The sequence below is a fragment of the Eubalaena glacialis genome, chromosome 3 (genome assembly GCF_028564815.1).
Source record: "Eubalaena glacialis isolate mEubGla1 chromosome 3, mEubGla1.1.hap2.+ XY, whole genome shotgun sequence".
Taxonomy (NCBI): domain Eukaryota; kingdom Metazoa; phylum Chordata; class Mammalia; order Artiodactyla; family Balaenidae; genus Eubalaena; species Eubalaena glacialis.
Window position 1 is genome coordinate 28,909,883 of NC_083718.1, and position 27,891 is coordinate 28,937,773.

Here is a 27,891-nt window from a genome sequence, read left to right on the forward strand (position 1 = left end):
TCACGACGAGGTCAGGGACACCTTACAGAGCACATACTGGAATAGTCAGACTGACCCAACATACTTTCTCTTTGATCACCCTTATATTTGACTGTATTTTAGTAAATTATCCATGTAGTTGTATTTTGACAGCTCTCTTTACAGCAGTAAAACAAAATGTGTGCATCGCAAATGGCAAAGATTCAAATTTCAGCTATGTTTATCCAAAATAGCACTGAACTGCTTCTGTACTTATGCTATACTGCCTACAGCTTTACGGAAGGGAAGACAGATGGGATGAATTTAGCAGGGAAACAGCTGTGGCTTGAAGAAGAGACAAGCAAAAGTTTTGCTATCAGGCTTCATTATGTATCAAGGTACCAGTAAAATGTGTATCCGTAAGGCAGCCAAAAAAGTGTTTTTCATTTGACTAGTGATAATTACCTTTTCTCAACAGCTGACAATGTTCTAAGTGGCATTAAATAGGTAGAGTAATTAAGCAGTAAGATATAACAGGCAGTGCCTTGCTGGGAATTGTGGTTTCCCTCAAGTGTGCTGGGAGGTATAAACTAAAGGGCCACTGACTTCAACCCCCTGAGAAATGCAGCAAGCCCTCGGGTGGGAGCTTGCAAGCTTGCTCCATGCAGCAAGCTGGTGGGAATGCACACAAATAGGAAAAAGGGGGAAAAGCTATCCATGGAGACTGGCAGTTGGGAGCTTATTTGTGTGACTATGACATTACTGAAAGAAAGTTAAGTAAGCTCCCACCTCTACCCTTTTCACCTGTTCCTTAATGATGAATGTGCATCATTCACACTTTGTGGCAATCAACTGGACCTTGAAACGGAGAGCTTGGGCTATTTATTTTCTGAATCATCTTTGTCTATTTTTAAATGCCCACTTAGATATTCTTCAAGACTAAGATGCTTCAACTTTTCTGAGAACAGGAAATTTCCAGTTTCTACACTGTTGAGGGGGGTGATCAATTACTTTGCGAGTTAGGCTTGCTCAGAGTGACCATTCTTGCTGGCACCAATCCCATTCTCTCCTGCAGCCTCAGGGAAAACTAACAAATGTGCTACTGTAAATCCTATAGATCCTCCTATATAAGTAGTGTTCACTGCACAAACTTTGTGTTTAAAATAATAAACCATGCATTCTGTGAAAAAACTGTACCCCTGTATTAATTACCTTAAGTAGAGGACTCTATATTGGGTGGCTCCCCAAATTATATATAATGTATGCACTTTATTAACCCCTGATAAACTGCTCTATTAAATAGTTTTTTTAAAAATAAATCTAATTTATGCCACAATGGTAAATAACATCATGTTCCACCCAGATCAATAACATTATTATTGCCATGGTAACAGAAAGGGGAAAAGCAGAGAAAGCCTTAAAAAGGAACAAACAATATACAACATATATACAACAAACCATGGTGTGACTGATGTTTGGTGGCACAAAGTTTTCCTAAAAAGTCTGGAATTACCACATCACCACTGAATGGCAATAAATAAAAAGCATTAACATACTCAAAAGCATGTTAACTGCTTAGAAACTTAATAACTTCCTAAGTATTTTACCATCACTTTCCTTTCCCGTTCTTTCAAAAGGTTATATATTTTATTTCCTTCTGTGTGCAACTATCTCCCCCCTCCCCGCCCCACCGTAAGCTTATGGTAAAGTTCCTCCACTTTTTCAGTGACTTTTGCTTCTGGCAACACTTCTCAGGCCTCTACCTGACTACATCTTGACAACCCCCTTGACAGCCACTGATTTTCTGGGTCCATTTAGCAGCAGAAAGACTGTGAGGTGTTGTGGGGAGAGCACAGGCTCTGGAGTCAGGCAAACCTGTTTAATTTCTAGCTTCACCTCTTATGGACTATGCAACTGGGGTCACATTTCCTTCTTCTGAGCCTCAGTTTCCTTATCTGTGAATTGGGGTAAACCTTGGAGGGCTGTTGTAGAGAACCTAGTGTAACGGCAGAGTAAAGTGTCAATAACTAGGAATGACATTATGGAAAGAAAATATTTTACTGAATTGCCCTTTCTGCCATCGTCTTATTTCAAATTATTGGTTCTCTTTTTCTTCTCACTATTCATCGATCTGCCTGAAATTTAAGGTAACATAAATATATTTGAAACTGTTAATATTTTACTCTCTCTACCACACTTTCTTCCATGTATCAGAACATAAGATTTTCCCATATAGACAAAGGATACTCATGCTTAAGATACGTATGCAACAGCTTAAGACATGTATGTTGGGACTCAATTCAGAAACTGATCAAGATGCTCCTTGTAGGACAATAGTAGCAGTTTAATGGCAGGAAAGCAGCTCAGATAGCACAGAGAATGGGAATATAAAACAATAGCAAATCTTGCTGGAAGTACAGGAGGAATTTTTTTAAAAATTGCTATTATGGGAGCTAAAGTATTCCTAAGATTCTTTGCATCAGCATCCCTTCTCATAGACTTGGGAGCAACACCGTCTGGGAGCAAGTTCAGCCTCTGTCATGTAGTAGCTGGGTGACCTTGAGCAAGTTACTTAACCTCATTATGCCTCAGTTTCCTCCTGGATAAAATGGGGACAAAGCCAGCATTTGCCTCATAGGGTTGTTATAAGAGTTAAGCATGTTAATGAAGGTAAGTGCTTAGAATAAGAACAATGGCTGGTGCATAATAAGGACAATGTACATTAATTAGCTGCTGCAATGATAATGATAATGATTTTGACAAATATTATATATTTATTATCTGTTGTGTAATTATATACTGTATAATAATTATCATTACTGTAAGAGGTTCAGGAAATTTGTACATCATAGCAGGTGGTTTAATACAGTGTTCAATGGCTATCAAATTGTGGAAACTGGGGAATCAAGGAGAGGGCCAGGAATCAAGAAGCCCTGAAAGCACAAAATGAGAGCAGACACAGGGCCCTGGGCCAGGGAGGCTAAAGGTGTGGATGAATTTCTTTTATATAAGCCACGTTCTTAAGATTGTCCTTGTTGAATACTCAGACTTCTTCATAAGGAGCATGGTCCTAAAATTAGTAACTTGCTCAGACACACACAAAAGTCAAGACCAAATAGAACTTTGTCTTGTGTGTCCTGAGCGTTCATTTTGGGATGGATTCTGAAGGTTCCTACAGGGAGCTCTCTATCCATACCATGATACTTGACAATTATATTTCTGACAGAGAGAGATACCTTGGGTACTGCAGCCAAAAAGAGAAGAAAACATAAAACAACAGTCTAGCACCAATGCTGTCTCACAGTGTAAGTCAATAAAATCGTTGTCTCTTGGTTTCCTCATATTGTAAATGATAATAAACACCCTTGATAACCACTTAACAGAGGGTTGGAGAGTGCCAGCTGAAATTCATAAGGGACACTTGCTGTTGGAATTATATAAACACAGAGACAATCTCTCTTTTGAGAATCAATTTTGAGTGGCTTCAATGTGTTAAGGACAAAAGCTTTATAAAACTAATGAAAAACTGGACTTACATATTGTACTTTGACATCAAGCATCAACATGACAAATGTCAGGTTTGCACAAGGACTGCTACCAGCAGAAAGTTAAGAAATAAATACACTGTATTTGAAAAACTATTTCTCCATGTAGTGATGCCAGTCAACAATGGGAAACTGTTGCAAATATGAATACTGATAGGCCAATCAAAACAAATACATTTTTACCTAAACGGTGGAGTCTTTCCCTATATTTTCTATAGGGCTCCTATATTACATTTAAAATTATCAGCTATAAATGATCAATTTAAAAGGAAAGAACTATGTCTTGTATCCAAAACCAACTATTAAACAATGTGGACATTTAAGTAAATTATTTTTAGTTTTGTGATAATTTTCACTGTTGATGTGACACTGAGAATGAAATTTCTTTAATGTCTTCAGTGTTCAGGATCAACACAACAGACACACGCTGAATTTAAATATTTATAAGATTCTTTCCAGAAAGAAAAATTATGAAATAATCAATAAGCTAATTTTTACAAAGAAGGATGTATCTGGCAAAAAAAAAAAAAAAGATAGAAGGTCCATTTGTTACTTACAAAGCATTAATGTTTTCTAACATGTGTGGTAAATACCTATGATTCCTCCACCCATTTTCCTTTTTGGAAGTTCACCACTGTATATTCTGAGACAATCTGCTCCCCTAGAATATGAAATTTGAATAAAGCAGATTTCATTGATTTTTTTTCCCCAGATGAATACACAAAGACCCTTAAAAAACAAATGTTCTTTAAAATACAGCATGATGAGTATATTTAATATTTATTAAAAATATAGCATCTACCAAAAGACCTTGAAACTGAACTCTAGCTCTTCCAGCCCAATTCTACAAGAGAGAGTTAAATAGATCAGAATAAAAGGTCCAGGGAAAGCACTATAAAAAAGAGGGGATAAAGATGGAAGATTGCCTCCCAAAATAAAAAGAAAAAAAAAAAACAACCTCCCTCCCCGCGCCCCCCCCAGCAAAAACAAACAAGTAAACTGCTTCCCCTCCATTTTTTTAAAATGCTGGGAATGATCCACTTTGACCTATGCATATTAGTGTAAAAATAAAAGCTATAAGACTGGTTTTCCTTAGGTTTTTGCATGATATGAAGTATAGACACAGCTGACAGTTCATTTGAATTTCTTTTATCACTTTTTCTAAGTAGATTCTCCCATTCTAGTTTCATTACACGTGGAGGCATCCATTTTTTAAGATGAATTTTATTTTGCCACTATAATCCCAAATTTGTCATCTGACTATTTCTGCAGCTTCGTTAAACTAATTCCCTGAAATGCCTCGCATCTTTTAACTTTGAATAACGTGAATGGCTCAGTGGCCTTGGGTCACCTGCGTGACCCAGGCCAGCCACACAGTTAATAAGAGAATTTCCCCACTGGCCAGGGCAGCATTAAGGATGAAAGCAGAACCTGACCACTCTTCTGACCTAATTACATCAGGCTTTCCCTTTCAGTGAACCAAACCAAGGAGAGGAAGCTGAGGAGCAGGGTTTGCTTTCAAGATAAACTCTGCAAGCTCCTGGCTCATGCAGTGGATAAGCAGTCGGAGGAGAGAGAAAACTAGAATGATGAAGACCAAAGAAGGGAGCCGTGTGCTGAGGCACCCCCGGACGCTGGCACAGCCATCAGCCCACCCTACTGGTCCTTGCGCCCGGAACACGCACGCCTTGAGTGCAGAGACCATTCTGACCCATTTTTTGTTTTCTCAGGACCCAGGACAGTGCCCAACCAAGTACGGTGACAAATTTGAAACTGTTGGTTTGTTAGGTAACATTATCAAATATACTCTGCCCTTGATATGGGCACAAACAGAGGGGTCTAATAAACTGAACCACATTTACAAACATTACAAGGAGAACTTACTACAACGGGTTATGTTAAGGGAAGAATGTCCACTTAAGTAATCAGTTTTGTAAAACTGGATTTAATATATCAGGTTTGCCTAAAGTGAGATATAATGACAATAGCTTGGCCTTCTATCAAGCTGAATTTGGGGTAAGACATTTTGAATTAGGGTCATTTATTAAATTTCAGAGTCTCCAGTCTCTTTGCACAACTGAGTGTGATCAAGATAGATAGAAGTAAAGTGTTAACAATTGGACTAATTTTTCATGTTAGGGTAAAATAAAACCTCAAAATTCCCTAGGAATTTTTTGTTATAATTTTTAAAACTTTTCATTCCTTCATTCTGAAATAGAAAGATTCCCTTTAAAAAAAAAATTGTTGTACTTTTAAAATGCACCCCAGATTTTTCTTGTCTGAGGAATTATGGCATTTTTATTCTAAGTAGTGTACATAACTTTAAAATTAATATTTATTTTGGTTATTGAATCTAAAATAAACATTGTTACAAAGTTATGTGGTGGATTCTATTCACTGACCAAGCATTTATCTCCACATCCTCTAGCAAGTTTTCTCTGACTAACCTAGATGTCCAGCATGGTGGATGGTACACTTGTCTTGTTTACTGAAATCCTGACCAGACAAATGGCCCATCCAGTAGGAAGTGCTATGTTGCTCACTATGCAAGATGGAAAAACAAATAAAGAACACTTCTCTTGAATGCAAATAAAAACTACAGTGAGGTATCACCTCACACTGGTCAGAATGGCCATCATAAAAATGTCTACAAATAATAAAAGCTGGAGAGGGTGTGGAGAAAAAGGAACCCTCCTACACTGTTGGTAGGAAGATAAATTGGTACAACCACTATGGAGAACAGTATGGCGGTTCCTTAAAACACTAAAAATAGAGCTACCATATGACCCAGCAATCCCACTCCTGGGCATGTATCTGGAGAAAATCATAATTTGAAAAGATACATGCATCCTAATGTTCACTGCAGCACTATTTACAATAGCCAGGACATGGAAGCAACCTAAATGTCCATCGACAGAGGAATGGATAAAGAAGATGTGGTATATTTATACAATGGAATATTACTCAGCCATAAAAAAGAATGAAATAATGCCATTTGCAGCAACATGGATGGACCTAGAGATTATCACACTAAGTGAAGTAAGCCAAAGACAAATATCATGTGATATCGCTTATATGTGGAATCTAAAAAAATAAATGATACAAATGAACTTATATACAAAACAGAAATAGTCCCACAGACATAGAAAACAAACTTATGGTTACCAAAGGGGAAATGGGGGGGAACAATATATTAGGAGTTTGGGATTAACATAAACATACTACTATATATAAAATAGATAACCAACAAGGACCTACTGCATAGCACAGGGAAATAACCTCAGTACTTTGTAATAATCTATAAGGGAAAAGAATCTGAAAAAAAAATGTATAAATGAATCACTTTGTTGTATACCTGACACTAACACAACATTGTAAATCAACTATTCTTCACTTAAAAAAAAGAACACTTCTCTCAAGCAGCACACCATCCAGCGGGGAACACGGTCTATGTAATCAGGAAGACAGTGCAGGTTACAGGAAAAGCATGGGTTTTAGAAATCTCAGTTATTTAATAATTAAACACCTGACAAAGATTCTCTCCTTGACCAATCTTTAGTCAGGTTCCTCTAAGCTCTCTTTTCAACCAGGCTTTGACCTTGGGCTTCAGTGTCTGCCCTTGTCAGGCCTGCATTGCCCAGTTTTAGCAAGAATATTGTCAGTTTAAAGAGAATCCCCTACCCTTGAAAACTGATCAGCCTAAATATCTGATCACAATTCCTTAACCTTCACCATTTCCCATGTGTCTGATCATCTTGGCCTGCCTTCAGGAAGGATCCTGTTAGATATGTTTAGCCAGAGTCCTCCCTTATCTCTGAAGTTTCTTCTTAGTAATTTTCTATCTACCGGTTGATTACACACTCCCACCTGCCCCCCCCGTCCTGCCCCTTGACTATGAGCCCTCACACTCTTCCATGTTGTGTTTGAAATTGAGCCAAGTTCTATACTAAGCTCTCTCTCCCCCTGTTGCAATAGTGCCTCAATAAAATCTGTTTTTACCACTTCAGCTTCTGTAAGGCTCTGGGTTTTTTGATACTGCTCTAAGACTTATTTTTCTCCTTTGGAGAACAAGATTATTATTACCAATAATAAAAATGAGATAAAATATTACTTTAGCTGAGGCCAAATCCATATTAGTCATTCAGAAAACACTACTTCTTTTCTTATGTACACTTAAAATATATGCTCTAACATGCCCAAACGGGTACAGTAACACAGACTGTGGTGCACTGGGACTGAAGGGCAAGAAGAAATACGCGCAGAGTGGCTGCATCGCCCTCCCACAGCTCCAAGAAAACCAAATGTGAAAGAAGCTTCTCTGCCCAGATGACTTCGTGTGAACCGTGAACAGGAAACTATGAATTTTAGCCCTGTTACAATTAGTTCCCAGATGCTCTGGTTGGCCTCTGTGTCTCAGACTCATTGTCTGAAAGGGAAGACAATACTAATGGATCCATCTTGCACAGTATATACAAAAAAAAGTATCTATTTCATGTTTTAAAGGTCACTGAATATATAACAGCTAGATAGTTGAAGCAAAATACCATATTCATCAGTGAAATAGAAAAGTTTAGCAGCATTCATCTGTTCTCATTTTAAATTTACCACAGTATGTAAATTAGAGGATTTAAAAAAGCATCAGGCAAAAATCTGAGCTAGGTGCGAATGAAAAGCACAATCAGAAGCAAATTTGTGACTGCTTGAAGGGTAAGAGTTTGCCAAATGGGCTGGTACTTAGATTTTACTACTAATCTGAGTTTATGTAAAGCCAGTAGAAAGGTCCCAATTATTGTTAAATACCCAGAGTAGAAATTTGCTGCTAACCTGCTGTACAGTATCGGTCTCAGGTTGGTTCTTGTAAGCATCTTATTTTAGGTACTGAAATTATCACAGGAATACCACGCACAAAGCTGAAGTTTAAATACACAGTCCCAGTCATATATACAGTCTGAAGAAAATAAACCAAATACAATTTGGATTAGAGACTGAATTACCTGATTTTAAAAATATTTTGCAGTAGTTGAGAGAATCTACTCAGCCAGGAATAGCAGTTATTGTACCAACTTAACATTACAAAATACGATTGATGGCAAAATGAGATAACCTGATCATTCTTAACAGGATTTTTTTACATCCAAAACATTCATACTATATCAGAAAAGTACAGAGGCGGGTTTGTGATTCACACTTTTGTAGATCTCAGTGGGCCAATATGTTACATTGAGACAACAGCCTACTATTTAAACAGCACCCTGTCTGGTTTCCATGGAACAAATTACCTTCAAAAACAAGATGAACTAGATTAAGTGAAGCCAAGGGAAGGTCAAACTCAAGAATGCTGCACATTCTCAAACCTAAGAGTCAGGAGACCTGCTGACTTGGGCTGGGGCCTCGAGCCAGCCAACAACGAAATTTAGAGTCAGAAACAGCTTAAGTGACTACCAAGTCCAGCCTGAGAGACAAGGAGACAGATGCCCACTCAGGTGCCAAATCCAACCCTGCTTCAAGACCAATTGTGTGACAAGACAGCATAAACCTCAGTCTGAATTCTCAGTCTCAGAATGCTTTTGATTACTTCCTGCTTCCTCAAGTAACATCATATTTAATCAATTCTGAAAAGTGGGGATAATAAAATAAATGTCTTTTCTGCCTCATAATGCCTAATCATTCAAAATGTTACACTTTTTGAGTGCCTACTATATTCTAGCACTGTTCTAGGCAGTAGGAAATTGGTGATGAACACGACAGACAAGTCCTGGCCTCGTGACACATTCTAAACAAGGAGAACAAACAGGGTAAGTATAGAGAACAGTGGGTCAGGAGTTCTTCATTGTTTTGAGATTCTGATTAAAGACCAGATCTAGAACCTTGCCTGCTACAATGGAGGCACCCAAAAACTAACTGGATCTGCTTCCCAGAAAAGAAATGAATAGACATTAAATTTTGCATTTTCTGGAGATTCGTAGCCCATCTCTGGAGTTCAGTTTAAGAAAGGAGAAGTGGTCTATAACATTGATAAACCAGCAGAAGAGGAAAGGTCTGAGAACTCAGAGGAAAACATGATAAAAACAAAGCAATGGTATAAGTGCAGGGCAAGAGCAATAAATAAGGCAAAATGGAAAAACAGACAGGGATCTAACTCTCTTTGGAAGGGTTTAGTCAGGAAAGGTTTCCTAAAAGAGGCAAAACAAGAACGGAGCTTTTTTTTTTTTTTTTTTTTACTGTTTACATTTCCTTTTACAAAAGTAACACATGCTCAGTGCAGAAAACTTAGCAATTATTGGAATATGTGAAGGAAGAAAATACACCAATAATCCCACTGCTTAGAGACAGTTAATTTATTATATCCTCTTGTGTGTCGTGTGTGTGTGTGTGTGTGTGTGTGTGTGTACAAGGTGGCAATGTTAAATTTACTTTTTACTCAAGATCCAGGTTAGTTTGAATGTATATGCATTTGAGACAAGAGCTGGGGCAGAGTTGGATTATTCTGCATAATAGAGGGGGTAAGGAATTTATGGTCCCCAGAACATGAGAAAGCAAATAATTTGAAAGTTATGGGGGAGGGGGGAAGCAGGAGCAAGGAAAAAAGTACCAGAGTAGATATGTAGATATATAGCCTAGAAAGGACTTTGAAGGAGAGAACTAAGTATCAGTGGAGATTATTACATTGTTTCTAAGAGATGTGTGGCCTTAGTGTTCTCCATTTTCTTAATTACAATATTCTTAGTAAAGTCCATGCTGTTCCGCAGTGCTTTTGTGCATATGAAGTCTTTGGGGAACTCTAGGAGATGCGGAGTTCTACATACAAGTTGACATAGGGCAAAATTTGAGTCCACGTGTGTGAGATACAAAATCTAGAGTGTGAAGAAGACATGATATTTTGGGTATATATCTATTTTTTTTTTTGCAAAAAATAGAATCATATCATATAGTATATACTACTTATATCCTATTTGCCCTTGGAGATATATTTTGAACATGTGCAATGTCAATAAACCCTTTTCTTCCAGTAAATGATTTTATTGGCATTTTATAATTCCATTGTAGGGAATTTACATACTGTTTATGTAACTAATCTCCTGATGTTGGATATTTTGATTACTTGATTTAATATTTTGATTTGACTATTTTTAATGTTCTTCTCTTAGAAATAATACTACTGCTTGGAGTCATAATTAGTAGGACTGGCCAAAGAGAGGTATCATTATACTTATTATACTGTATTTTGTTATCTATTTAGATTTCTGTCCTGCTAGGACTCTTGCACTTAGCACCAAAGACAGTATATGATAAGTGTACTGCAGGGAGGAGAGATCATCATGGCTGGGAGGTGAAGGAAGGCTAAACACTGGCAATGTCAGGAGCTTGTAAGTCAGCTACCATCTCTCTTCTGATGTAATTCTTGACTCCCATTTCTTGGGATTTAAAATATTTACTGTAAAAACTATAAATCTAGTTTGAACGGTCATAGAAATAAGGGATACGTAAATTTGAAAAAAAAATGTAGACTTGCTTTAGGGAATATTTAAACCAAACGAAGACATGACCAACAAATGTCATTTTAAAATCATTTGCTTTTAAGGCATTCTGAAGATTCATTCCCAGAGATATCAAAAATGTCACTGGGATTTAGACCAAAGAAACAGCTACTAACAGGGGGAAAAAATTACTTGATTCCTCCCTTTTCCTCATTTCTCATATCCTATCAACTGCTAGCCAATTTTGCCCCCTAAGTATTTCTCCAATCCACCCCCTCTTCTTCATCTCTATTTCAGGCTTTAATTATTTCCTATCTAGTTTCCCTGCCTAGCTCCCCCAAATGCATCTTTTATGCGGCCACCAGAGTGAGTTACTTGAAATGCCAATCTACTATTGTGACCTGTTTAAAATTCTTCATTGGCTCCCCAATACCTTTAGGATAAAAAGCCAGATCCCTGGCATGGATCTCCAATTCATTCCTGCTTTCTGCCTTCCCCACCCCCCCACCAACACTGACCTGTTTGTAGTTCTTACACCACAAGACGGCACTTCTCTCTCCAGAGCTTTCCTCCAGTTTTCCTCTCTGCCTGGCATGTAGCCTTGTACATCCTCTAAAGTTAAGTTTTGGCCTCCCTACCTCCAAAAAGTTCCCCAACATCTCTCGGGCTGGATTTGTGCCTCTCTTCAGTAATCCTATGCTGCTACATGCCTATCTCTTTACCACGTGAGGTGTGCGGGGCTAGAGCGAAGGATTTATACCTCCTTCTCCAGAGAACAAGAGGTCAGTGATTGCTTAATGTATCTTCTATATCTCCATGACCTGCAGTTCCTATCATGTAACAGGTATTCAATCACTTTTTTTTTTAACATCTTTATTGGAGCATAATTGCTTTACAATGTTGTGTTAGTTTCTGCTGTATAACAAAGTGAATCAGCTATATGTATACATATATCCCCATATCCCCTCCCTCTTGCATCTCCCTCCCACTCTCCCTATCCCACCCTCTAGGTGGTCACAAAGCACCGAGCTGATCTCCCCGTGCGATGCAGCTGCTACCCACTAGCTATCTATTTTACATTTGGTAGTGTATATATGTCGATGCTACTCTATCACTTCATCCCAGCTTACCCTTCCCCCTCCCCATGTCCTCAAGTCCATTCTCTACATTTGTGTCTGCCAACAAACACATGAAAAGATGCTCAACATCACTAATCATTAGAGAAATGCAAATCAAAACTACAATGAGGTATCACCTCACACCGGTCAGAACGGCCATCATCAAAAGGTATTCAATCACTTTTATTTGTGTTTGTTTTGTTTGTTTTTGTTTTGGATGGACCAAACCATTCTGTAGCTTTAAAAGGTTGAAAGAGCTAATAAAGCCAGGTAAGTTCAAATCCTAATGGATTGGTGGAAAGAAATGAGGACACATATGGAATCAGCACAAATTAATCCTAACCATTAGCTAACAGCATTTAAATTAAAAAAAAAAATCAGTTCCTAGATAATTACTCATTAATTCAACATAGTTTTATACACTGGGACTTCAGAGATTGATAACTCATGGTTCACACTGAAGACTTCACAATCTAATAAGGGAGAAGGACATAAAACGCCATGAATACGGTGCTTAAAGTGCTAGAAAATAGAAACATTTACTATAGAAATAAGAGGGAGTGACTAACTGTCTAGAATTAAGGAATGTTGACCTCTAGGGAGAGCTCAAACTTTCTATTAGAGTCACCCCTACCCACCCCCCAAATCCTTCCCTGAAAGCAGTTCTCATATGAGATATCTAGAGATCAGGCCCAAATGTATTTTTCAGCCTTTCCTTGGGGTCATTTAGTCTCCATAGTGAAGAGGGGGAGATCTAGGACCCTAAGATGGGAATATGGACTTGAGGGAAAGGAGGCTGTCTGGGCTGCCTCATCTACAGTCATTTAGGCTTCCCTGTTCTAGGCAAAAAGCCAAAAGGAGTCCAGGACTCCATGACCGAGCCAGGCCTAGCAGGAGCTTACCCTGCAGGTGAACACAGTGGCATAATTCAAAATAAGAAATGTGAAATGCAACACTGACACTATGTTCTAAGAGCCATGTGGAAAAACTGGAGCACTTCCAGATATACGTCACAAAAATGATTACTTAAATGTGGGACAGATATAGAAGTTAAGTATATTTGGTTTGAACCAGAAATGATCATTTCTTTCCAAGGATCAGTTTCCAAGGGCTCTTCTGCCTGGCCCTGTAAAAGAAGAAAAATGTTTCCCAGCCTCAATTCTACATTATCTCCTTCATCTATGATACAGAAATCACTAGCATTATGTGAGATGTAAAATTTAGCTGATTAAAAAAAAACTCTCACAGAGTTGCATCTTAACAATCATTCTGTAATCTATCAGGCCATTGTGGAAACCAAACGCTTGGAAAATGCCTAACTCATTCCAAATTACTGTCATAAAATTTATAAAGTCAAAGTCATTTATATAACTGCTAACAACCTTAACAAGCAGCTCCATTAAATGTGACCTACAAACCTTGCAAAATAAGGACCAACTAATAACACAATGAGTAGTTAAATGGCCTAAATAGAGTGAGGGAGCCATTCCAGTTTTAATGAGATCAAAGCATATTTAATAATTGTGATTAATATTTACCGAGTGCTCTCTGGTTGTACATCATTATGCAATAAAAATTTAGATTTATATTACTTAATGACAGTAATTAGATGCACATGTATTGAGCAGTTTTTCCAAATGTGGGGATGTAGATAAGAGGTTATAAATTATTTTTAAGTTGTGTATACACATCAAACTCTGCTTTTGTCTCATTATTTTTTTCCCTTCTACGGTTTTGGGAGCCTGAAAAAGATGAGTTAGAAGACAAAAATGACTGCAAATTCATTTAGTGAGTGACTTCTAAGTGCCTGGCCCTTGGCTATGTACTAGAGAAACAATAAGAACTAGGATATGGTTCCTGTTCTTAAGGAACTCCTTCTAATGAGTCAGACATTCAAAGAATAATTATCATGTCCTGTGCGCTTGATCAAAATGCTGTTTGAACGAAGTGTTGAGTAACACAGAGAGTGGGGTTAAGGAAGGCTTCACTGAAGAGATGACAGCTGACCTGAATCTCAAGAGAGAAGAGATCTCTAGGCAGAGAAGGGAAAAGTATTTCAAGCTTTGGGAAGCACAGGCAAGAGCATCTCGACTATGAATTCTCAAAGACAAGAGCTAAGTCTTATGCATCTTTTTAATCCCTAAGCTTAGCACAAGTCCCTGCTGGCACTCAGTAAATATCTCAAGAGTGTATGTATAAACAGTGAATGAATAGATTAATAATTGGATGAACACAAAATCTTCTTTCTGTATATAGCATTCAGAAATGATTCCTGATCCCCAAGAAGGAAAAACATAGCAACAAAAAAAATCCCTTTTGAGAGTCCATGAACTGAGAAAAAAAATAGCTGTTACTCTCCTTGCTCATCATAGCCAGATGAGTTGTAATAGAGATAATCAAGACTTCCAGGAACTATTCCTCTCCAAATCCATTCCTTGACATAGTCTCAGTAGCCTGGAATAATCACACCTCAACTTTCACCTGTAAATAGCAGACTCCCATTGTTTGGCAGTGCAGCTGTACACAACAGCCGTGAGCCGCTCTTCCTGCCTATGGGTTAGAAAGCATGGACTTGGTATTCATGCCACACATTAGAGTATAAAAGGAAAAAAGTGAAAAACCATGTTTGGAATAGGAGGAGTAAGGGGCGAAAGATGATCAAAGAGCCGTGAAAAACCTATGCAGGTCCCCCATGAAGTGCCACAGTGGGTCATTTCCACCCTTAGATTAAATGACAGGTCTCCAAAAACAGCCCTACAGAGCAGTTTATAGGTCTTCATGCCACATCCTTATTTGTGAAGTTTTAAATTTTTACAAGTATTTTAACTTATATTATTATTTTAAGCCAACTTAAACTTTAAAAACGATTAATAATTTCTCAGACTTATCAAGACTGTTAATATTCTAATGTGCATTTTGACTTTCCAGAGAGAGATAGTATTTGCAATATGTCCCAAACTAAAACATCCTGCACTCCTTTCTTCAAAGACCATTTTGTAGGACTGATTGTCCATAGAATACACATTGAAAAATGCTGCCCCAACCCTTTGGGCCACAACAAATGTAGCAAGGGAGTGAAGAGGCAGTTATATAGCACGTTTGTGTGTTTGTTTTGTGAAGTGGCTGTGTGCTATAATCATCATCTTGATAAATACCATGACTTAATTAAGAAAGGAAAATGGAATGGATGCTCAAACCAAGAAAATAATAAAAGGAGAAGTGGAAGGATTATATTCATAACCCAATTTAGAGAGAGGATAGTTGTTAATTACTTGTTGATTTGTTCATTCATTATTTAGGAATGAGACTTAATGCATTCACAGTACCCTTTAAAAACCAGACGTAGGTTCTTAATCCAAGAATTTATCAAAACCCATTTTGAAATCACTTGTATTTTCAGCTGTGCAACCTCCTAGGAGAGCAATTCTTCCAGGACTTTATGCAAAGAGTAGAGCAGCTCCCTAAAGAAAGCAGGGCTGTGTCCCCAAGAATCCCCAGCTGAGTAGCAGGTCACTTGAAAATCTGTACATGAGGGGTGATTCTCTAGGCTGAACAGTGGCCACTGCTTTTACTGCCAAGCAGCTGTGGAAAGTTTGTTTGGTATAAGAATGCTCCATTGGCCCATCTTCTGGGTGGGGTAAGGCTGGCCTAAGACCCAGGGGAAGAGAAAGCAAAAACGGAACAAAGAAAGTTCACTTTCTTCTGCCTCCTGGTTGGTTGCCTCCTCTCTGGTACAAACGGGAAAACTGCCTATGGAGAATGCAATGCAGATTCTTCTTATAAAACTAGTTCATTGTGTACCTTTACTCGTCTGACTCTAGTAGCTCCTTCCCAAGTATAATAGAAGCTCTCTGAATGGAAGGCCACTTACCCTGATCACCTAATGAACCAACACTCTCCCTTCCTCTCTATTAAATGTATTGAATGATGTCCAGGGCGCATGCAATACTCATGGCCATTGGCTGCTACTCTATAGTACAACTGGACACTTCTGCTCTCACCAGTTGTGTGTTTCTTCCCAAGTCTGTTTATGCTGCTAACATAAGCATAACTTAATGTTTAGTGGACTCAGAAATACGATTATTAAAAAAAGAGTTTGCTGATTCTATGAAAACAAAGTAGAATGATTTAGAAAGAATCAACAAAGCTGAGTTTAAAAGTCCATCAAATTAGGTGTGCATGAAATAAATGTAAAAGATGTGGTGGGAGAGCAAGAGGGTCATTAAAGTCTCAAATTCTGCATGGAGGTGGCTTCCCAAGTGTCTTTATGTCCTCAGTTGTTTTAGCGAAATCAAAATTGGGTGCATCAAAAGAGGCAATTTTGGTATGGTTTATCCAGGAAAGATGATATGGCACTCCAAATCAGGTAATCCATTCACGAAGAAAATGTCTTAGCCTAAACATACTATCACTTGCTATGACTTCCTGACCTTTCAATTAACCATCCTACTTCCAGTCTCAAGCTTACTGGATGAGCCATTTCTGCTAAACATCTATTTATCTGCATTTAGTATTTTCCTTTTGATTATTAGTACTAACCCACCTCCCTACTTCTGGGAACATATAAATTACTGAGGGGGTACAGCAGAAAACACTAAAGCAGAAGTCAGAAAACACAGATTCTAGTCATTACCTGAACTGTAGCCTTAGAAGTCACCTTATCTCTTTGGGCCACTTTCCTCATCTATGAAGTGTCCATGTTGCGTGTAGGGATGGAGGATGAGAGGTAGATGATAAGAGAAGGAGTTGGACTAGATAATCTTTCAGGTCTCTCCTGATTCTTTAAAATGCCATTCTATGCAATTCAGCTTATATAAGACAGGTAGAGTTCTTTAAAACATCTCTTAATCTTTATTTGGAATATAAAATATAAATATTCAGAAAAAATATATAAATTCATTGTTAATGTTAAGAGTAAGTAAATTTACTTGAGAAAAGTAACATTATTTAGAAAAATTTTTTAGAAATTTTAATTACAATAAAGAAAATACAAAGTTATATATATATACACACACACACACACACACACACATATATATATATATACACACACACACATAATGATTCAAATAAGATCTAAGTTGCCAACATAAAATTGATAACTGATATCCTTATAATTTGAGAATGGGAAAAAAAGTCTCTAAGATGTTACACTTCAAATGTCCATGCTCTCTATAATAAAAAGCTTTTGGAAGAAACTATCTTTATTAATTTATATTTCCAAAGTGGATTACAAAGCTATAGTTCTGGGAATAGCATGTAATATAAACTTGTTTAAATAATTCCCAGGTTTAATTTTAATGTTACAAATACAAAACTACAATTACTGACTGGAAAAAATAAACTACTGAAAGAAACAAATGCTGCCTTCTTTAAACTCATTAGTTCTGCAACAGAACTAAAATGAAAAATTAAGCTCAAGACTCAGTTCAGATCCCAACTGAATTTCTTTAACAGCAGTGAGTCTTGTCAAAAATGTGTTTCTAGATAAAAAGAAAATTGTTAGGGAGTACTGCCTAACATATTGTCTTGGTATTTCTTTCACAGAATGATGCCTGAATCACTTTTCGTGCCGCAAAAATAATACAAATTAAGACTCATATACAAAGATAAAGAGATTTAAATCTAAGTATACATCATCTTTTAAAATAACCATTTGCTATTTGTGAGTGGGAAAAGAAACTGTAATACTCAGTTTATATGCTCCCTTGGAGTCTATATCAATTTCAAGTTTTCTTTTATGATTCAGCTATTCTAAGAGTATAAAATATTTTATTAAAAATTAATGTGTTATCCATACAAATGGCAAATATTCAAAATAGGAACATAAATAAAAAATAATAAAAATAGTAAGTCTACTAATACTGACGAGGAAGGAAGACAGGAGGGGGAGGAGAGCATGTGAAAGGGAGAGAGATTTTAAACATCCGGTTTCTATTCTGGACCATTTATAGAAACAGACAGACACAGCAAGCAGAAGCCAAATATATTCTCGGGCTCTGACAGGATTTGTTTTCTATCTTGTCATTACTTTTACTATATTCTTCCTAATAATATTTCTCCAGTGTTCTAGATTTCCTGACTGACAATACCAATCTTATTAAGAGCTTACAAATGACAGTTGTAGAGGATTCAGGCATGTTCATGGAGTCTGGCTGCCTTGTGAGCCTACTTGCTGGGGGTTTGAAGCTTTCCCAGGAACTCTTCAGCACAAAGGCACACAGCCATGGCAACTTCCTCCCCATCCTATGCATCCTTCCCAAACTCCTTTGAATGATTTTCTTAGGAACTAGCACACAGTCCCTGGCAGAGCAATAGGTACCCACCTGGTCTACTGCACAAAGGTAAAAGTATATGCATGATGCCCATTTCACTACTGCTGGCACAAAGGCAACAGACTCACTCAACATGCATCCTCTTTGTTTGCTCTTTTAATGAGAGTGAGTCCATGTCATATCCCAAGCAAGTACCTATCAAGCTCAACCCTTTCCATTTCAATGCCATTGAGAGAAAGTCACAGTGCCTACTAAACATGCAGCTTTAGACACACACACACTTGTCCCTACATCAAAATAAAACACAATAGAATTCCTCTACACTAAAGATAATGAGGGAACTATTTTGAAAATATGAATGATTTGTTTATGCAGACTATAAAAACATCTCTTTGCATCAAAATAAGTGTCCCTCTTTACTGCACACAGACTATTTTCTATAGAATTTAAATTGCACATGAAATTATAATTGTGTCTTGTTTAATGTAAATTGATTGTCTCAATTATTGGGAAAGCATTTGAATTTTAATGGACGAATTTTAATGGACATGTGCCAAGCAAATCAGCAAAAACTCTAACAGCTCTAACTGTGGAGGTGCACAGCCAGACGTCTCTACAAATCAGGAGGGACTGCCTGGTCTCGAGAATTCGTCCTAACATGGCGGCCCAGAGAAGTTAGTAAGCTATTCCCCATGAAGAAGAGATCAGCTTTTGACTGTCAGTGTTAGAAGATGCTGTGACAGTGAGGCTGTAATTTGGTTTCTCTCTCTGAAAAAAAAAGATCCACTATTAGTAGAAAGGACTTTTATGGCTATGCTTTTTTAAAAATATTTTTTTTAACGTTCTTTCTTTCTACAGATTAGGCTATCCATGAAAATCAAGGCTTTAACCTGAAGGTAGAACCAACAGAGAATCTAGCAGTACTGTGTCACCAGGAACTAAGACATACTTTTTTTTTTAGCATAGTAAATATACATGTATATATTTATTTATTTATTTTAAATAGATCTTCATTGGATCATAATTACTTCACAATACTGTGTTTGTTAGTTTCTGTTGCACAACAAAGCGAATCAGCCATATGCATACACATGCCCCCATATCCCCTCCCTCTTGAGCCTCCCTCCCATCCTCCCTATCCCACCCCTCTAGGTCATCACAAAGCACCAAGCTGATCTCCCTGTGCTACGCTGCTGCTTCCCACCAGCCAACTATTTTACATTTGGTAGTGTGTATATGTCGATGCTACTCTCCCTTCGCCCCAGCTTCGCCCTCCCACCCCATGACCTCAAGTCCATTTTCTATGTCTATCTGTTTATTCCTGCCCTGCAGCTAGGTTCATCAGTACCTTTTTTTTTTTTTTAGATTCCATATATACGTGTTAGCATACAGTATTTGTTTTTCTCTTTCTGACTTACTTCACTCCGTATGACAGACTCTAGGTCCGTCAACCTCACTACAAATAACTCAATTTCGTTTCTTTTTATGGCTGAGTAATATTCCATTGTATATATGTGCCACATCTTCTTTATCCATTCATCTGTCGATGGGCTTTCAGGTTGGTTCCATGTCCTGGCTATCGTAAATAGTGCTGCAATGAACATTGTGATACATATCTCTTTTTGAATTATGGTTTTCTCAGGGTATATGCCCAGTAGTGGGATTGCTGGGTCGTATGGTAGTTCTATTTTTAGTTTTTTAAGGAACCTCCATACTGTTTTCCATAGTGGTTGTATCAATTTACATTCCCACCAACAGCGCAGGAGGGCTTAAAACACACTTGAATGTAAGCCTTGGACGTCTGAGGGAAGGCCACCCCAGGAAGCTGGCTGCAGACACATCGCAGCAGCATGCCACATAGTCACTACCTGACATTTCTCCTTTTACAAATCCAGTGTCTGTGAAGTCAAACAAATATCCTCCACACTTACAATCACAGGCAATAGCAGACCTCACCCATTTTGCTACCCAGATAGTGCAACATTTTTATAGTTAAATTATAACCAGTGATGCTGGAGGTATAGATACACATCTGCTGGAAATTGCCAGCCTTATAAGATCTTTTTCTCACACCCCAAGCCTCAAGAAGCACTGTTGATAGGTATAAAAATCACCCCTGGGTATAATATGATGAACAATTTACTACACAGCCAAATTTATACCTCAGCTATAAATCATCATGAATTTACTTTAACTGCTATCTATTTGAGATATTTTAGGAATTGAAAATACAAGGTTTTAATCATTTCAGTCTTGAGACTCTTTTTGCAATAGAAAACTGGCAGTATTAATCTAGACATACATGTAGATGTTACGTACAGAGTATAAATTTTGAACCAGTGAATAAAGATTTCTTCTCCTATTCATCAAACTTTCCTGAATGAATTTCTATGCCGTTAAAGAATCAAGCTGAATATAAGGCATTCCTTTCTATAACAAAATTCAGAAAGGGCAATAAGTTATGAGCAACTACAGTTTTTATTGATTCCTTCCTAAATGTTATCTGGCTTGTATAAAATCACCTCAGTGTTAAGATAGTTCAATATCCATGTGTCCTATAACTTTTTTTTTAAGAACCCAGAGTTTCCTGCCAACTAGATACTTGATTAAAATTCATAATTAGTACGTCTCAGATTTTGGATAATGCAGCCTAACAGTGTGAATTCTAACAAAATGCCACACCCAAGGCACACCATTTCACTGGATAAGAGTATGAAATCTGGCCACAGGTGGGTACCTAGAAATAAAAAGCCGAAGCAAAGCAACAGAACCGTGAAAAGATAGAGGAAGAGTAATGTACAAGTGAGGGGGAGTACCAGACAAAGAAGAAGATGAAGAAGTAGCAGATGAGCCACACTGGCTGGTTAGAAAACAACTCAGCAGGAACTGCATGTTTGGCATCTCAACACCCATCCATCCCACATCCCCACATTTGTAGGGGACTGGTTAAGCTTCACTTAGCAGCCAGAGTCAGTAATGCATCAGCTAGATGGATGTCTCCTTTCTTTTAATGACATTTGCCTAGCATATAAACATTAAAATTTGCATTAAGGGAAAAAGAGTGACTCAAAAGCCACTTTAATGCGGCTTTTCTATATTTCTGCAAAATGCCTTTAAAATATCTGCTCTTTAAATGGCTGCATTATTTTCCATAGGTGATAAGGAGAAAACAGTCCTGCCCCTGTTCTCATACACACACACACACACACACACACACACACACTAGAATAGCCATTTTTAAAACCAATTGACTTATAGAAAACAAAAACCCAGAAAATATCACTCTATCATCAAGATACTATAAAACCAAATTTTCTCTTTAATCTGTTAAATTCCCATCATGGCAAAAACAATGTATGAAATTGCTCCCCGCAACCCAATTCATGAAATGTTTAACTAAACAAAGGAAAACACTTTACAAAGGACTAAAGGCATTACTCTCCTTATGTAATCATCCTAGAAGTTATTTTGTTCAAAATGATCAAAGACATGTCAAAAACAACATGGAATCCCACAAAGGAGTTAATTCATTATGTTCGATTGATTCTAGATGTCTTTTGTGCAACATGGAAGCACTAAAAGAGCACAAAAAATACTGCCTACAGGGCTGATACACAGCCCCAACTCCAAGTACCTTGCAGGCCAGGGCTGAAAACCCAGCAGCTTTTCCTTGAATCGATAGGTAATGGGCTCTCTGTTGGGACTGCCCCTCCCAAGTCAGGTGAAAAAGGTCTGCCTTGGAACAAAATTCCACAAAAGCAGCCTAAAACTGAGTATTTTCTGGGAGAAAAGTGAGATTTTTTTGCAGTCCTATCTATCAGTGGAGATTATTTGGTTTTAAAGGAAGACCTGCTATTTTGTGTTTCTATTTTGTTTTGTTTTGTTATTTAATGAGGCTATACTATTAAGTTTGAATTGCAAAATAAAATCCAAGAACTTACATTTAACAAAAGTATATACTGTCTCCTATGTGCCAAGCAGATTCCAAGCTCATTTCAGTATCAGAACAACCCTAAGCAATGGGAACTGTTTTCCCTCCTTTTACACATGAGGAAACTGAGTCACCAAGAAGTGAGGTGACTTGCCCAACATCCACAGCCTGTTTAGTGGTGGGCCTGGGCTTAGAATCCAGGCAGGAAGCTCCAGAAACTGCATGTTTTTAACCACTATGCACCACATGCTCTATTGGTAATTTTAAAATCTTTTTAAAAGCTCATTTAGTCTTGCTATAATAACCTGGGGAGATTTCTAAGGCACATTAGCCTGAAAAGCTGCTAGCAGAGACTTTGACTGTTAGATACCACACTGTCACTCACAAGTTAGAGTGGGAAAATCTGCTGTGGGGCTTTGTGGCCTGGGACTCTGGAGACCTGGAATGGAGTCCAGGACCAGCTCAGATGCTGGCTTCCTGGGGAAACTCAGAGAGGTACGGCAGCATGCTGATGAAAGCACGGGCTCCAGCATTAGACAACCTTGCATTTCTAGACTGGCGATGGGACATATTAGCTAAGTGACTGTGGGTAAGTCACATAACCTCTTGGACTCTCAGTTTCCCCCTCTAAAAAATAGGAGACAAGAATATTATCTCAATAGAATTGATCCGATGCTTAAATTATTCAATGCCTCTCTGCTGCAGATTCTTTAATTACAAAACTGCAGTGTTGTGTTAGAGATCACGAAGTCCCATCTACCTAACAAATACTGTGATTCCATAATACTACAACTACAAGACAGTTGATTATAATACTGTACTCTATTTATATAGTGCTTATGCTTTTCAAACATTTTCACACCTATGATCTGATTTGATACTCATTACTAATCTGAATAGTATTCAATCCCTATTTTATGGATGAGGAAATAGAGCCTGAGAGAGTTTAAAAAGACATAATAAGTCATGGAAATGTAAGTAGTCTGATAATGTAAGCAAAATGACTGGTGAAAAAGTCAATAAACTCAGAAATCAGAAACAGACTACAGATGGGAAATAAGCAGAAAGCTATCACGGGCCCCCTCTGGCTCTCCAAGTAGGAGATAAATATCATGATGTTTAAAAGGCTAACATCACAGAAATGCCACCCCCCACTCCCCTATCCGCTTAAAATCCTTCAAAGGCTCCCTTCTCACAGTGAAGAATAAATTTCAAACATTTTTACATGATTCAAGAGAAAGACTCTTCCAGATCTAACTTCTGAGAGTCCCACCTCCTCTTAATATGTAGGAAGCCACAAAAACATTACTCCCACCTTAATGAGAAAAAAAGTCAGATAATCAACAAAGCCATAATTATTCTTGAGCCAGAGAGCTGAGGTTGGAAGATAACCAGGTGAACTAAATTCCAAAAGGCAGAGTGTCCCTCTGAGGAGAGGCAGAAACACTTGAATTGTTTTATCTTTAGCACAGCATGGAAAAGAGAAATGGCCACTATAAAAGGAGGGAAGAGGAAAGCAGGTAATGTTCTAATCGGTTCTTAGAGTGTAGGCTAGTGTGATAGTCTAGAATTCCTGGGACCCCCAGACACGAGAGGACAAGAAGAGTTTGCACTCATTCTTAAGCACTTTTCCACAGGTTTCCTTCCACTGGATGCTCACAAGAAAGACTGGGAGCAGGAGAGGAGACGTGCACCCCAACCGGGCAGGGCACAAGCAAAAACCCTGCCCACAGAGTAGACTCTATTTTTTCATAGGAAGCAAAAGCCTCAAGCTTCTGGGGAAGGGGCAAGAAATCTTCCCAGGAAAAGGTTCAGTGCCTCTGGGGAAACGTTAGATGCAAAAGCTATCTTCCCCTGGGAGGGGTGGAACCCTCTTGCACGTGGCCCTAGGAATAGGTAAACTTTCACTGAGGAATAGGTCAAAGCAAAATCCATCATTGCTGTGATGGTAGACGTTTGAAATCCAGCTCTCTGGGGAAAAGGAAGTTCTGAATTGTAGTGTCTGCCCATTTCTGTGATGTAAATACTTCTACTGTGGCCAATTTAAAACTATCAAGATGATGTTAAATGACTCACACATTTATAAAAATTTAATAATCAGCTCCAGCACGCAACTGCGTCTGACCCTGAAGAGGCAGCAGGAAATCCCATCTCCATGCCCAATCCCATGCTCATCATAAACCACAAGAAGAGTCAAATGGAAAAACCAGAAATAAAAAACAACAATTAAAAAAAAAAACCCAGCATCAACAATAAAGAATTTCTTTGTTGGGCCTGTCAACAGACTGAATTCAACACAGGGAGGGAAAATCATTAAATTTGAGATTGACCAATAGAAATTATCCAAGCTAAATACAAAGAAGATAGAAAGGAGTTAAGTTGGGGGGCAGAGGGGGTAGTGTGGGGAGAGAAGAGACTAGAACAGTACATCTAAGAGCTATGGGACAACATCAAATGATCTAACCAATGTATAACTGGAATCCCAGAAGGAGGAGAGAAAGAAAGCGAATGGGAAGATCTAACTCCTGCATACTACCTCTGCCTCATCTACTGTCAATCTCCCTTTATATTTTAAAGCCACAGTAAAGTTCTTGAAGAGACCATGTCCTCCTTGACTCCCAGGACCTTCAAACATGTATTCCTTTTTCTCTGTTAAGAGTACTTCTACTTCTCAGGTATTATTTCTCTAAGGAATTGTACACTGGGTCTCTAAACCCAGGTCGGGTGCCAGTCTGGTATGCCCCAGAGCATCCTGATTCACTCTCATCGTATCAGATTATACCCCTGTGATTACTGGGTGCTCCTGAGCAGAAATGAAAGCTCCTTAAGGGTAGAGATCATCACTTTTTGGACTTACATTGGATGTATGGAAGAAATTTTTAGGGATCTTAAGCATGGAAATACATTTTTTTTCTCTAACATAAAAACAGAAATTTACCTGCTCTGTCTTTTTAGCAAAAGCTCTGTCCAAAGAGTGATGTTCAATGCTCATAACCTCTTGTGGTTCTTCGTACATTTCTAACATGTGTCTAGCACCTATTTTTAATTGAATATTTTTAATAATCCAGACTTAACTGAAGAAAAATAAAAATAATAAACATTATAAAAATATTAAAACTGGCTCATTATAGATGGTTTTATAGAATACTTGTCTCCAAAAAGGCATTAGCTATTTCCTAGTATTTTATGTTCATAGAGTTTTTTCTTTTCTAATGTTTAAATGTTATAAAATTTTCCCTCCCAGGAATAGAAATTAAAATCTGATAGCCTTTTTTATTTTTTCTGTTTCTAAATAAAAACCTAATAGGTAAAATTGGGGATTTAAAAAGAGTGCTCCTCACTCCCAGTTATGCTGAAAATATGATCTTTAAAACAACTAGGTAAATGTATCCCTCTTGAAATTTTATTTGGGGCTCATATTAAAAACTTTCACACATACAAACAAACACACAAATACATTCATATACTCACAAACACTTAGAATATCATAGGCATATCCCAAGTATTGTCCAAAATGTTGTTCCATAAATCACTTGTTGAAAACTCAGAAGGCATTTACCCTTAGAAATAACATTATGTAAACATGATATTTTGTTTCACAGACTAGTTCACAAGAGTCTATTTAACCCAAAATATAAATAAACTACCTTCTAGAATGTTAGCCTCTCAAGTTCCTGTTGCATGTCCAAAATCTAGAACAGAACCTAGTATACGTTAAGGGGTTGGTAAGTATGTTGAATGAAGGATGCTGAATAAATAATAGTGTGAAACATTTGTTGCAGACTAAGTCTGTACCAGACACTGTTTTCTAAAGAGTTTTCAAGGGTAATTTTAGGCCATTATCACAACCTTATAAGGTAGCATTTTTCAGATAATGAAAGTGAGAAATTGAGGAAATAAGGAAGATTAAATTTATGATTTAAGGAATTTGCTCTTGACCTGACATCTAGGAAGAGAGCCTCCTTCTAGGGCGCATGCTCTTAACTACTATACATACTGTGAAAATTAGTAAAAAGAAACCTCATTTAAAATGCTGTTGGGTTTTTTGATACTTAAAGTGTGTGTTTCCTTATTTATTTCATTTTGGATGATCTGTCCATTGGTGAAAGTGGGGTGTTGAAGCCCCCTACTATTATTGTGTTACTGTCGATTTCCCCTTTTATGGCTGTTAGCATTTGCCTTATGTATTGAAGTGCTCCTATGTTGGGTGCATAAATATTTACAATTGTTAATATCTTCTTCTTGGATTGATCCCTTGATCATTATGTAGTATGCTTCTTCGTCTCTTGTAATAGTCTTTATTTTAAAGTCTATTTTGTCTGATATGAGAATTGCTACTCCAGCTTTCTTTTGATTTCCATTTGCATGGAGTATCTTTTTCCATCCCTTCACTTTCAGTCTGTATGTGCCCCTAGGTCTGAAGTGGGTCTCTTGTAGACAGCATATATAGGGGTCTTGTTTTTGTATCCATTCAGCCAGTGTATGTCTTTTGGTTGGAGCATTTAATCCATTTACATTTAAGGTAATTATAGATATGTATGTTCCTATTACCATTTTCTTAATTGTTTTGGGTTTGTTTTTGCAGGTCTTTTCCTTCTCTCGTGTTTCCTGCCTAGAGAAGTTCCTTTAGCATTTGTCGTAAAGCTGGTTTGGTGGTGCTGAATTCTCTTAACTTTTGCTTGTCTGTAAAGGTTTTCATTTCTCCGTCGAATCTGAATGAGACCCTTGCTGAGTAGAGTAATCTTGGTTGTAGGTTTTTCACTTTCAACACTTTAAATATGCCCTGCCACTCCCTTCTGGCTTGCAGAGTTTCTGCTGAAAACAAACAACCCAATCCAAAAATGGGCAGAAGACCTAAATAGACATTTCTCCAAAGAAGATATACAGATTGCCAACAAACACATGAAAGGATGGTCAGCATCACTAACCATTAGAGAAATGCAAATCAAAACTACAATGAGGTATCACCTCACACTGGTCAGAATGGCCATCATCAAAAAATCTACAAACAATAAATGCTGGAGAGGGTGTGGAGAAAAGGGAACCCTCTTGCACTGTTGGTGGGAATGTAAATTGATACAGCCACTGTGGAGAACAGTATGGAGGTTCCTTAAAAAACTAAAAACAGAACTACCATATGATCCAGCAATCTCACCACTGGGCATATACCCTGAGAAAACCATAATTCAAAAAGAGACATGTACCACAATGTTCACTGCAGCACTATTTACAATAGCCAGGACATGGAAGCAACCTAAATGTCCATCGACAGATGAATGGATAAAGAAAATGTGGCACATATATACAATGGAATATTAGACATAAAAGGAAATGAAATTGAGTTATTTGTAGTGAGGTGGATGGACCTAGAGTCTGCCACACAGAGTGAAGTAAGTCAGAAAGAGAAAAACAAATACAGTATGCTAACACATATATATGGAATCCAAAAAAAAAAAAAAGGCTCTGATGAACCTAGGGGCAGGACAGGAATAAAGATGCAGACGTAGAGAATGGACTTGAGGACACAGGGAGGGGCGAAGCGTAATCTGGGATGAAGTGGGAGAGTGGCATGGATTTATATATACT

General features: G+C 37.8%; 1 protein-coding gene across 7 annotated transcripts in view; it reads right to left on the reverse strand.

The window, feature by feature from the left end:
- The window catches only part of SDCCAG8 (SHH signaling and ciliogenesis regulator SDCCAG8), a 273,722-nt gene that overhangs the window by 34,642 nt on the left and 211,189 nt on the right, over positions 1–27,891 (reverse strand). Inside the window, exon 17 of one of the 7 annotated variants that reach the window (XM_061187383.1) lies at positions 13,159–13,225. The exons of the other annotated variants lie outside the window; for them this stretch is intronic. Within the exon in view, the coding sequence (XP_061043366.1) occupies positions 13,180–13,225 (46 nt within the window). The 3' untranslated portion in view covers positions 13,159–13,179. Of the gene's footprint in view, positions 1–13,158; positions 13,226–27,891 lie in introns of those variants that run through there. 7 annotated transcript variants of the gene reach the window in all.